Source organism: Protomyctophum bolini, assembly GCF_963924005.1.
Source record: "Protomyctophum bolini genome assembly, chromosome: 10".
NCBI lineage: Eukaryota > Metazoa > Chordata > Actinopteri > Myctophiformes > Myctophidae > Protomyctophum > Protomyctophum bolini.
The window spans coordinates 42,022,469-42,035,453 of NC_137871.1; the positions used below are offsets into that span (position 1 = coordinate 42,022,469).

The 12,985-nt window shown below is 44.5% G+C and overlaps 1 protein-coding gene across 1 annotated transcript in view; it reads right to left on the bottom strand.

The window, feature by feature from the left end:
- Positions 1-3,200: 3,200 nt before the first annotated feature.
- The window catches only part of LOC308322307 (uncharacterized protein), a gene marked incomplete at its 5' end in the record, with an annotated part of 35,148 nt that continues 25,363 nt past the window's right edge, over positions 3,201-12,985 (bottom strand). Inside the window, 2 exons of the mRNA XM_080773509.1 lie at positions 3,201-4,081; positions 12,567-12,616. Of these exons, the coding sequence (XP_080629635.1) occupies positions 3,438-4,081; positions 12,567-12,616 (694 nt within the window). The 3' untranslated portion in view covers positions 3,201-3,437. The remainder of the gene's footprint in view (positions 4,082-12,566; positions 12,617-12,985) is intronic.

The window sequence follows — 12,985 nt, forward strand, 5'->3', positions numbered from 1 at the left end:
TGGAACAGCTATAGAGCGTTTTTTCATTGATTGATTGATTGACAGTTTGCAGAATAACTACAGTAGGCTACATTCCAAGCACAACTCAATACAAAGACTGTTAACAGTGAGTGGACGACACCATAAAGCATTACTCTCGTTTACAAGAGGGCCCACCATGTTCAATTCATCAAAACAATTAGAGACGCGAATATACAACTATACAGTCAAAACAGGAAATCATCATAGGAGGTAAAAAGGGAAAAGAAACATACAATGAGGGGTGCGTTGTTGAATCTCAGGCAATGTGAATCATGGCCAGCAGGGGGACCAGCCAACCGGATTTCTGAAACGGTTCGAAAGAAACGGACTCGGTCCGTCTCAGTGTGAATCCCCTATTTGAGAGCGCCTTTGAAGGAGTCTAGGGATTCACATTTATTTAACGATCGCCCTACCAACAGTCTAAAGGAATGTGGATTTACGTGGCATTGCAGAAGAACGAACTTAACCCCTTGTTGTTTGAGCCAAATCTGGGTTGCGATGTTTAAGTCTCACTTGTTTCGTCATTTCATAGTTTTACATCTTAATGTCAAACCCTGACCAATGAGCTGTGGCCAAACTGCCATGTGACAACACCATGACCAATGAGCTGTGGCCAAACTGTCATGAGACAACACTTTGAATAATAAATAAATACACGACACACCACGACAGACTTTCAACAATCCGTTTATAAACTTTATTAAATTCACAGTTTATCATTTAGGCACTGAGCAATGAATCCAGTCATTTACAGTAACATGTTTTATCATTTACAGTAGGCACAAATCCACTGAGTCATTTACAGTAACATGTTTTATCATTTACGCACTGAGCCTTTCACAGTAACATGTATTATCATTTAGGCACTGAGCCATTTACAGTAACATGTTTTAGAACACCACTATTACGACCTTTGACCCTATATGGGGTCTTGACTCCAAAGGAGTAATATATGTTGTGGCTGTCAAGGATCACAAACCAATTCAGGCAATAAGGTGTACATCTATTGAGAAACAGCTTCACAATGTTCACATCAACAGGGCAAGCATGCATATATATAGCTTCAGGGTGGCCAATGCTAAAACAACAAACAAAACCCCCCAACCCTACCTAGAAAATAAACAATCCTAAACTACACCAAAAAGAAAAATACAATCTAGGCTCCCTGACTAAACGTTAAACAATGGGTCAAAACTGGGGACCAAAATAAATAGCAGCACACCCTTACCATTATGCAGCTTCCCTTCTTTTAACACAGGAAAAGGGTTTGGGATATATTGACAGCGGTTTGTGTGCAATGCTTCCTAGGTTGGTCTGTTCTCTAAACACTCAGTAACTAAAGAAACCTCAAACTCAGCAGGTAAGGCACACAGCCTACAGACACTACACTAGCTACAGACTGGGTTCAGCAGCACAGGTGACGGATGGCAAGACTGACGAGGAGCTTCTCCCCAGCCTTTTATACTGGTGGCTGGTGATTGAAATAAGAGGCCCAGGTGTCTCCAGACTCTAAACCACTCCTCCAATCCACCCTCCAGTCATCATGCAGCACTGAAAAACACTGACAGTGGATTAAACACAGCCACAACAACACTAAGGCCACATAGGGCCGTAACAACCACAAAGTTGGTACGGTGACTTTAAAATAAAATACACCATGAATTAAAATACACCATACAATAAAATACACCTTTGGCCCAGCCTGTAACAGGGACATCTGTTCATAGGCCTACAGTAAAAATCACACCCGTGTGAAGTGAGGGGCGCTCTTATCATCGTATACGTCATGGGAACTCATTTTCGCTTTTGGATTTGGACACATATTATGCGACGATGGGTAGCCTACAATAAGCATTTTGGAAACTAAATAGCCTGTACAGTGGACTGTAGGCCTAACATTGGTGGTCATCATTTAACTTGCCTGTATCTTACGTGTATATGCAGTCTGCAGTGAACATTAATGTTTACGTTATATGGAGAGTTTACCGCGGGGATGTTGATTGATTGGTTATTATTCACTGCATGCACCCAGCTGGGTTAACCCGTTCTGAACGGGAACCCATTTTGGTGTTAGCATCACGTTATGCTTTAGCTATTGAAAAATAGCAGATCTACAAGCTCATAGCGCGCCACCGAGTGGCGCGCTACGAGCTTGTAGGTCTGTAAAAAACCATAGACTGTAAAAAATATGGACAAAGCGTTCCACGGGTCTAACGTGAACGTAAAATGAAGCCTGTCAGTCCTTGCAATGGAAGTCGCCATCTTTCTAGATCCGTTTTGGCCCAGTTCAGGCCAGCTGGCCCCTTGGCTGGCCCAGACAACGAGGCGGGACTTCCCCCTTCTTCTTCGTTGGTTTTTATTTTGACTCGAGTGGGTGGGGGATCCCGTTCATAGACTGTAACGGTAGCCACGCCCCTCAGAACATGCGCGACTTTATGGTCATTTTTTTAATAAATGGGACCATAATTTTCCAAAAAGAATATGACATTAGAAATGAGACTTTAAACTAGTGACTGGAAGCAAAAAGTATTCATGACCATGTTTATTAAGATAATACAGTCTAGGTGAAGTTGGGCCCAAATACATGGACTTCTATGGGGATATGGGTTTTTTTGAGCCCAATGACAGCGCCACAACAGGCCATTATATGAACTTTCATTTCCTTAGTGGCTTCACAAAATATCCGTCTGACTGCCCCCCTGGCGTACACACGTGCGCACACACACAGAGACGTAGGCGTGCGTACACACGTGCACACACACAGAGACGTAGGCGTGCGTACACACGTGCACACACACAGAGACGTAGGCGTGCGTACACACGTGCACACACACAGACGTAGGCGTGCGTACACACGTGCACACACACAGAGACGTAGGCGTGCGTACACACGTGCACACACACAGAGACGTAGGCGTGTGTACACACGTGCACACACACAGAGACGTAGGCGTGCGTACACACGTGCGCACACACACACAGAGACGTGGTGCATTTATTATAGGATATATATTTGTTTCCTTGGACTGGAGAAACTATTCTACTGGAACACAATATGTTCAGCTGGAGGTCAGGGGTCAAACCCTATCAATCTGGGGTCAGAGGTCAAACCCTATCAATGTGGTCAAACCCTATCAATCTGGGGTCAGGGGTCAAACACTATCAATCTGGGGTCAGAGGTCAAACACTATCAATCTGGGGTCGGAGGTCAAACCATATCAATATGGAGGTCAGAGGTCAAACCCTATCTTGGGGTCTTTAGCACATCAAGGTTTGATTGACAGATTGTCACTGTGCTTCTTATATACATCATCAGTGTGATGTCACCATGATGTCATGATGAGTCACTCATGACCAAATATGGAGTCCATGATGTCAGGCGTACTGGCGACGGTGGTAACCATGACAACCTGGACTCACTCAGACATGTGGAGTAACCATGGCGACCTGATGTGACCCTCGCTCACATCGAGACTCCATCTCTGCTCACACAGAAACACTGAGGTGCCACACCCCAACCAGAACCCAACGCAGAGGGGTTCAGTGGACATGGTCTGGAAGGTGTGCAGGTGGGTCAGAGTGTCCTCTGAGGACACGTCATAGAAGGACAGAGTCCCAGCGGGACGGTCCACATACACTCCTACTCTGCAGACCCCGACCTCCCTGACCTCAAGGTCAGCATCCACTGCTGCTCTGATGGAGCGTGTAGAGGGACCGACAGGGAGGTCAGTCCTCTCCCCATTGTGTCTGACATAGTAACTGTAACCATGACACCACAGACTCCATGACATGCCATTACTTCCAAGCCAACAGTCATCACCAGCTCCTTTCCTGCTGATTGCTCTGTAAGTCCCTGCTATAGAAACGTCTCCACTGCACTCTACCTCAGAGTAGCAGCGTTCGCTCACACTCTCTGCAGTCAGGACCTGAGGACATCCATCAAACCTCTCTGGGTGATCAGGATACTGATGACGTCGTCCCCGTGTGACCTTCCTGTTGTCCTCAGACAGAGTGAGGTCACAGTGTGCTGTGTTTGTGTCCAGTGAGAGACGCTGGGAATCTGATGAGAAAACACACAGTAACCATTAAGTACATCATTCACACACACACACACACACACACACACACACACACACACACACACACACACACACACACACACACACACACACACACACACACACACACACACACACACACACACACACACACACACACACACACACACACACACACAACGTTTTTAACTCAAATCTTTGCTACCGAGAGGGTTAATAATTAAATTAATTCACCAATAAATTAATTTATTGGTGAATAAGAAATGCAAAAAACGCACCCAGGGCGCAGTATCCCCCACGGCCACATATCTCACAACGGGTAAGGTCTAGTTACATATAATTGTTGGGGTCCTTGACATGAAAAATGTATTGATTACATTTAGAAGCAAACCCGTTTCCCTAAAGCCTCTGTAGTTACACACACCGTCCACATGGGGCAGTAGTAAAACCATTCCCTAAAGCCTCTGTAGTTACACACACCGTCCACATGGGGCAGTAGTAAAACCATTCCCTAAAGCCTCTGTAGTTACACAATTTCAATTCAATTTCAATTCAAAGGGCTTTATTGGCATGAGAAAACATACGTTTACATTGCCAAAGCAGAAAGAACAAAGCAACAGTACAGCAATACAATCAAAACAAAAATTATGTACTTTGAAGGTCAGAATCTTCAATAGATCAACTTCTGTGTACCAAGATAACTCGATGCAGGTATAGTGCAGGAATATACACAATGATTAGTCTTTAGGGTGGTTGTGTTCCATTTGATATCCTTCTCCTATCACAGCAACTCACAAATCTTGCTGCTGTGTTTGCACATTGTTGTACTTCGCCCAGCAGATATGGGAGTTTTTTGTCATTGGTCATGTTTTCAAAATCTCCGTGTGTGGTTGTAATCTGTGGGAAGTATGTGTCTCTGATGTCTTGGTACAATGGACAGATGGTTAGGAAGTGTAGCTCGGTTTCCACTTCGTTTAGTGTGCAGTGGGTGCATAGTCTGTCTTCTCTCGGGATACAGGTCTGCCTATGACGGCCTTTCTCGATCGCGAGACTGTGCTCACTGAGTCTGTACCTAGTTAAGATTTTTCTTTGTTTTGGGTCGGTCACGGTGCTCAGGTATTCTGCCACTGTGTATTCTCTGTTTAGGGCCAGATAGCATTCTAGTTTACTCTGCTTTTGTGTTGCTTCTTTCCAATGTGTCAGATAGTTTTCCCTTTGCTGTTTTATAATTTGGTTTAGTCCAATGGGTTTTCTATCTCGTGGCTCTGTTTGTGTTTGTGCCCGGAGTTCCAGGGCCAGCTGGCTGAGGGGGCATCTCTCTAGAGTTTCACTGTGTGTGAGTGCCTTGTTATGGAGTGCATCTAGGTCACTTTCTTTTAGGTGGTTGTAGAACTTAAGTGCTCTCTTTTTTATTTTGATTATGAGTGGGTATCGTCCTAATTCTGCCCTGCATGCATTATTTGGTGTTTTTCGCTGGGTACGGAGAATGGATTTGCAGAATTCTGTGTGTAGGGTCTCGGTTTGGTGTTTATCCCATTTTTCCAGGTCATGGTTTGCTAATGGTCCCCAGATCTCGCAACCATATAGGGAAATTGGTTCTATCACCGAGTCCAGTATTTTAAGCCAGGTTTTAATTGGGATGTCTATTTTGATGTTTCTTTTGATGGCATAGAATGCCCTTCTTGCCTTGTCTCTCAGGTCCTTTACAGCTTGGTTGTAGTTCCCTGTGCTGCTGATGTTTAGGCCAAGGTAGGTATAGTTTTTAGTTTGTTCTAGTGGGATTGTATTTAGGAAAAATTGGTGGTTTTGGCGGCTGGGCCTTTTTTGAAATATCATGATTTTAGTCTTGGTTAGGTTCACTGTCAGGGCCCATGTCTGGGAGAATTTGTGTAGGAGATAAAGTTGCTGCTGTAGTCCTTCTTTGGTTGGGGACAGCAGCAGCAGGTCATCTGCGTAAAGTAAGCATTTGATTTCTGTGTTTGCCAAGGGGATGCCTGGCGCTGTAGACTGTTCTAACGTTTTTGCTAATTCGTTGATATATATGTTGAAGAGTGTTGGACTCAGGCTGCATCCCTGTCTAACACCACGGCTCTGGGGGAAAAAGTCTGTGTGCATTTCGCCTATTCTAACTGCGCATTTGTTGTTGGTGTACATTGATTTTATGATGTCATAGGTTTTTCCCCCAATGCCACTTTCCAACAGTTTGTACATCAGACCCTCATGCCAAATTGAATCGAATGCTTTTTTGAAGTCGACAAAGCAGGAGAATATTTTGCTTTTGTTTTTGTTTATTTGGTTGTCAATTAGGGTGTTGAGAGTGTAAATGTGGTCTGTTGTGCGATATTTTGGTAGAAAGCCAATTTGTGATTTGCTCAGGACGTTGCTTTCTGTGAGGAAATTTAGAATTCTGTGGTTGAGGATCATGCAGAGGATTTTTCCGAGGTTGCTGTTTACACAAATCCTGCGGTAGTTATTTGGGTCGTATTTGTCTCCAGTTTTGTGGAGTGGCGTTATCAGCCCTTGATTCCATGTGCTGGGGAAAATCCCAGAACTGAGCACGATATTTAGGAGTTTTAATATGGCCAGTTGGAATTTGAGGTCGGTGAATTTTATCATTTCATTTAGAATTCCGTCTGCCCCACAGGCCTTCTTGGTTTTAAGTGTTTTTATTTTGTCTTGTAGTTCTTTTAGGTTGATTTGGGAATCTAGTGGATTCTGGTAGTCTTTTATGGCTGACTCTAGGTTTTGTAGTTCATCTTTTATTTGTTTTTGTTCTTTGTTCTTCTCGATTGGGCCGAAGAGGCTCGAAAAATGATTTACCCATACATCTCCATTTTGGATGGGTAATTCGTCCTGTTTTAGCTTATTAAGTCTGTTCCAGTTTTCCCAGAAGCTGTTTGTCTGTATGGAATCCTCAATGTCTTGCAGTTGGTTTCTAACGTGTTGATCTCTTTTTTCTCTTACTGTGTTCTTGTATTGTTTCAGTGTTTCCCCATATTGGAGACGTGTGTTGTGGTTGTCTGGGTCTCTGTGTTTTTGGTTTGATAGTTTCCTTAATTTTTTCCTGAGATTCTTGCAGTCATTATCGTACCATTTGTCATTCTCAACATTTTTTCTGGCTTTCTTGTTTGATACTTTTAGGTTTGCTAGTGAGGCTGTAAGTTCGAATATATAATTGAGGCCTTCTACTGCCCTGTTTACACTTTCACTGTTTTCTTCAAAGGTTTTTTCTAGGAACTGGTCCAGTTGTGATTGGACTTGTTTTTGTCTAATAGCATTTTGGAAGGCTTCTGCGCTATGTTCCTTCCATTTGTAGCGTTTTCTTATATTGTGTAGTTTGTTTGGCGTTTGTTCTTTGTGTCTGTGTGTTGATCTGTTTAGATAGGCTGTGGTTCTGTTGTGGTCTGACAAGGGTGTTTGCGGGCTGACTGTGAAAGCTCTGAAAGATGCCAGGTTCATGTCAGTGATAAAGTAATCTACCGTGCTGTTTCCCAGGGATGAGCTGCATGTATATCTACCGAATGAGTCCCCTCGGAGTCTACCGTTAACGATGTACAGACCCAGTGAGCGACAGAGCTGTAGTAGTTGTGACCCGTGTTTGTTTGTTGTTTTGTCGTGGTTGAATCTCGGGGGACATGTTGGGGAGCTGATGTTTTCCCCTCCTGGTAAGTGTTTGTTTCCCTGTGTGTTGAGGGTGTCAGGCCCATGTCCTGTTCTGGCATTTAGGTCTCCACAAACTACAATGTGACCTTGTGCCTGGAAACGGCTGATATCCTCTTCTAATGTGGGGAAAAAGTCCTCCGTAAAGTAGGGGGATTCAATTGGGGGGATGTAGGTGGCACACAGGTAGACATTCTTTTCGGTTGTGGTAAGTTCCTTGTTTATTTCTAGCCAGATGGAAGAAGTTCCAGTTTTGACTAGCTTAATGGAGTGGATTAGTTCAGATTTGTACCATATTAGCATACCTCCAGAGTCCCTTCCCTGGGTGACTCCTGCCAGCTTTGTAGATGGTACCACAAGTTCTCTGTAGCCAGTAGGACAGCCAGTGGGGCCGTCCCCTCTGTGCCATGTCTCTTGTAGAATAATGATGTCTATGTTTGCAATCTCTTTGACAAAGTCTGGGGTTCTGCTCTTGATGCCAAGGGCAGTTGACCTCAAACCTTGTATATTCCAGGATGATACAGTGAGTGATTTGTACTCCATTGTTCACATTGTTGTTACATTCCAGGGGTTCTGCCCTGGGCCCATGCTGCGTAGAAATCCATGAACATCTGCTCGATGCTGTGTGTGCTGGGGATGGCTCTGGTCATCGCCTGTGCGTATGTGTATGGTTGGCGAGGGAGGGGGAGAGAGGGCGGTGGTGCGACTGATGCCAGAGTGTATGGGATGGACATCAGTGGTATGGGTGAGCTGTGTATGTCGTGAGGTCTGGGTGGAGCGGTGGGGGTGGGCATCAGGGGTGTGGATGGGCTGCCCTGGAGTGTGGTATGAGGTCTGGTTGGAGCGGAGGGGTGTCTAGGAGAGGGTCTGCCTGGTGGATAGGGGTGATGTCTAGTAGAATGTCCTGTGTATGCAGTGCGTTGTCGTCTGGGTGTAGGATGTTGTCCACGTTGGTTGCGTTTGTAGGACGTTGCGTCTGTAGGATGGTCGCGATCGAGTGCGGTGTCCTTCAGACTCTTTGCAAAAGCTGGGATTTCAGCCTTGCGGATGTGTACCGCGTCGTGTAGGCTTCCCTTGTGCAGGGTTGGGTGTTCTGCGAAGTTGACCTTATGCTTCCTTGCACAGATTTTGGAAGTCTGTGCGTTGATTGCGTCGATGTAGTTGTATTCTGTGTCTCCTCTGTGTAGCAGTGCCGAGATGACTACTTCTGCGTTGGGAAATGTTGAGGTGGCTTTCTCTATCATTCCCTTGGTAGATGTGACCATCTGGTAGTTTTCCAGGTCCCATATGTCGTTTGTGCCGGTGTGGATTATTATGTGGCTGGGGGAGCCCAGTCGGTCCCTGGTCAGCAGCTCCATTGCACGTGCTGTGTTTCGACATCTGATGTGTTCAACTCTGTGCTTTGGGAAGAGCTTTCTTGCATCTATGTATTTCCCATTTGAGTCAGTCAGGAGTACAATTTCTGGGTTTTGTAGCCGACGGTTTTCCGGAGGTGTAGCAGTGAGGGTGGGTTGGGATGTAGCAGTGGGGGTGGGTTGGGGTGGGTCTTCTTCTTGAACGATCACTTGGCTTACCGTTGGTTGGTCAACGCTGCTATGTGCTACTTCTAACCGTCCCTGCTGTCTTGCCTCCCTTTCAAGCCTTTCTATCTCTCTCCTGAGTAGTCCTATTTCACTTTCTGTCGTTCTCCTTAGCTTTTCTGTGTCTGTTCTCATACGTTCCCTAGTCTCTGCTATTTCCTTTTCCTGTCTTTCCTGTCTTTCCCTTAGCTGTCTTATCTCCTTTTCCATATGCTCCCCTAGCTGTTTAAACTCCTGTCTGAGCTTCAGCTCACTGTCTTGTAGCTGTTTCACCTTTACTTTAAGCTCACTCTCTTCCTGTTCCTTTGTGGCCCTGTCTCTGGGAGTCTGTTCTTGCCTGTGCTCCAATAACTGTTGCTCCATCTGTACTTGCTTATATTCTAATTTATAGAATTTGTCGGCCAACTCGCTAAACAGGTTTGGCTCTATGGTGTGACCTTTTGTGGCACTGATTGGTGGGGGTGGGGTCTCTACTGTGTTTGGATGTGTTGTGTCTATGCTTGGAGTGAGCTTTCCTTTTGCCATCTCCCTGATTTTAGTGAAGTCCTTCTCTATGGGTATTCTATTCCCCTGGATTGTTACTTTTCCAGAGTTGAAAATGCTTACAGTGGTGTGACCTTCCTCTGAGTGCAATTTAAGACTACATCCCTCGGCCAGCGGTGCCTTTTTTATCTCTGTGTAGTGCTCTTGTGTGGCTTCAATCCATGCCCGAGGTCTATTTGTGAAAAAGATTAGGTTTGTTACAACCTTCTTTGTGTCACAGTCTGCATAAAGTGTCTCTATGTTGTTTGCCAGGAGTTCAGTCTTGTAATTATCTTTTGCTGTTTTGGACTTTAATGTGGTTGGGTATTCAATTGGAATTGGTGCCGTAGGAATGTGTGCTGTAGCTAAGGATTCTGTTGTCATGGTTGCCATTGTTCAGGTTCACACCTAGCTTGCCTCGTTCACCTGGCTTCACACCTAACACCCCTCCCCCGGTACTTTCCTTTGTTATGCCTTCCTTTGTTATGCTACTCTGCTACTCTCTGCTACTCTGCTACTATACCACCATTACTCTTGGTATATGTGTTTAAATGTTTAAACTGTTCCCAGTTTACTATGATTTCTACTCTATTCTATTTTACTACAGTCTTACTACCCTTCAATGTCTCTAAAGTTCTGTAATGTATCTCAATCTGCAGGCGTACTTACTCAAGTTCTTTGTTTGTCTTGGTCCTCGAGTTCTTTGTGTGTCCTTTCTGGTAAAGAGCAAGTTTTAACTCCAAATGTTTTGTTGAGTGTTAAAAAGTTGTTTTGTTTCTTGATGTCCTTGTTGTCCTTGGTATAATCCTTTTTGTTCTTTGTGAAAAGTGTAAGTACACACACCGTCCACATGGGGCAGTAGTAGAACCATTCCCTAAAGCCTCTGTAGTTACACACACCGTCCACATGGGGCAGTAGTAAAACCATTCCCTAAAGCCTCTGTAGTTACACACACCGTCCACATGTGGCAGTAGTAAAACCATTCGCAGAGAATTGTTTTACAGGGTGAAGAGAGCCTACTGTCAGCTGTCCAGAGAATTGTTTTACAGGGTGAAGAGAGCCTACTGTCAGCTGTCCAGAGAATTGTTTTACAGGGTGAAGAGAGCCTACTGTCAGCTGTCCAGAGAATTGTTTTACAGGGTGAAGAGAGCCTACTGTCAGCTGTCCAGAGAATTGTTTTACAGGGTGAAGAGAGCCTACTGTCAGCTGTCCAGAGAATTGTTTTACAGGGTGAAGAGAGCCTACTGTCAGCTGTCCAGAGAATTGTTTTACAGGGTGAAGAGAGCCTACTGTCAGCTGTCCAGAGAATTGTTTTACAGGGTGAAGAGAGCCTACTGTCAGCTGTCCAGCAGTCCAAATATTATTACATTAACCCATTCTGACCTGAGATCAGATTCATACGAGGTTTCCACTGGACACACACTGGTCTGATGAACCCATTCTGACCTGAGATCAGATTCTAAAAAATGTCAGTCGTTCTTCGATTATTCAAAAATAGCAGACCTACAAGCTCGTAGCGCGCCACTCGGTGGCGCGCTATGAGCTTGTAGATCTGCTATTTTTCAATAGCTAAAGCATGACATGATGCTAACACCAAAACGGGTTCCCGGTCAGAATGGGTTAAATGTCAGAGGCGAAGTGATGTCGGCAAGGTAAATGTAGGCCTGATTAAACCCATTTAGACCCGAGGACGATTCTACAAATGTCTTCTAAATCCTGACAGTTTCCTGAAGAAACCTCATGTTTTTATGTCAGTCGTTCTCAACCTTTTCCATGTCAAGGACCCCCAATAATATATGTATTTCACCACGGACCCCCATCTGAAAATATGTTGTTCCAGTGACAACCCCTCCCCCTCCCAGGAGCAAAGATTTGAGTTAAAATGTTCACTCTGTAATAATTTATATTCAAAGATTTGAGGCACATTTTCACAAAATAGCAGATCTACAAGCTCATAGCGCGGCACTCGGTGCCGTGCTATGAGCTTGTAGATCTGCTATTTTTCAATAGCTAAAGTATAACATAATGCTTTAAAACTTCCCGCCAAAAACGGGTTAAAACATAATGGAAGTTTGACATCTTTTCCTGCCATAGGATGTTAAGGGTCACAAGAAATCCCTATAAAAAAGCCCAATACTTTCAGCCGGTCATTAGTGGATGCATTAATGTATGTACTGTATATAGACAATATTTTAGGCCAATGAAAAAAGACTGTATTCCCACCCGTCAACCTCGACTGCCGGACTACTAGACAAGGAGGTTAAATGGGAGGCTATTGTGCAAAGTCAAAGTTACCAAAACAAGCTACTGGTAGTTAATTCAGCATTATTTTATTGAGCGGTCAGGCCGGTATGGTAGGCCTCAGGCCTAGCAATATAGGCCTCAGGCCTACCATATCTGGCCCACGTTCAAATATGTGAGTGAGAACACGTGATCGAGTGTTTCTGTCATTCCGATCTCCCACATATTTCTATTGACTGGCTTTATCTCTCAGCCAAGGCTGTAGTTGTCTGCAACGTGTCACTAAGGAGTATGAAATCCTTGTTTGACCAACACGCACACGCCTGAAGATGCACTGTGTGCGCGCCAGACTGCGTGCTTGACAAACTACAATGTGAAAGAAAACCCAGCCAACAATGTTACAACTGCAGCCCTGAAGTCTACCAAACTATACAGTAGGTGTTAAAAAACTCTGTATAAGATGTCAATAGTGAGAGATACTCACGTCCTTGAATGAGATGAGGATTGAACCGATCTTCTCCACCATGTTTCACTCTGTAGGAAGTAGAACAACAATGCATCAATGTCTGACTGTCTAACACAACGTCTCCACTAGCTGACACTACAGTGTTTCACTCTGTAGGAAGTAGAACAACAATGCATCAATGTCTGACTGTCTAACACAACGTCTCCACTAGCTGACACTACAGTGTTTCACTCTGTAGGAAGTAGAACAACAATGCATCAATGTCGGACTGTCTAACACAACGTCTCCACTAGCTGACACTACATTGTTTCACTCTGTAGGAAATAGAACAACAATGCATCAATCATCACATGTCTGAAACTAGTAAAATAGTGGTGATGCCCCACAAACATTACCCACACATAGTAAAGGGTTCTGCTGTAAACCGGGCCCCACAA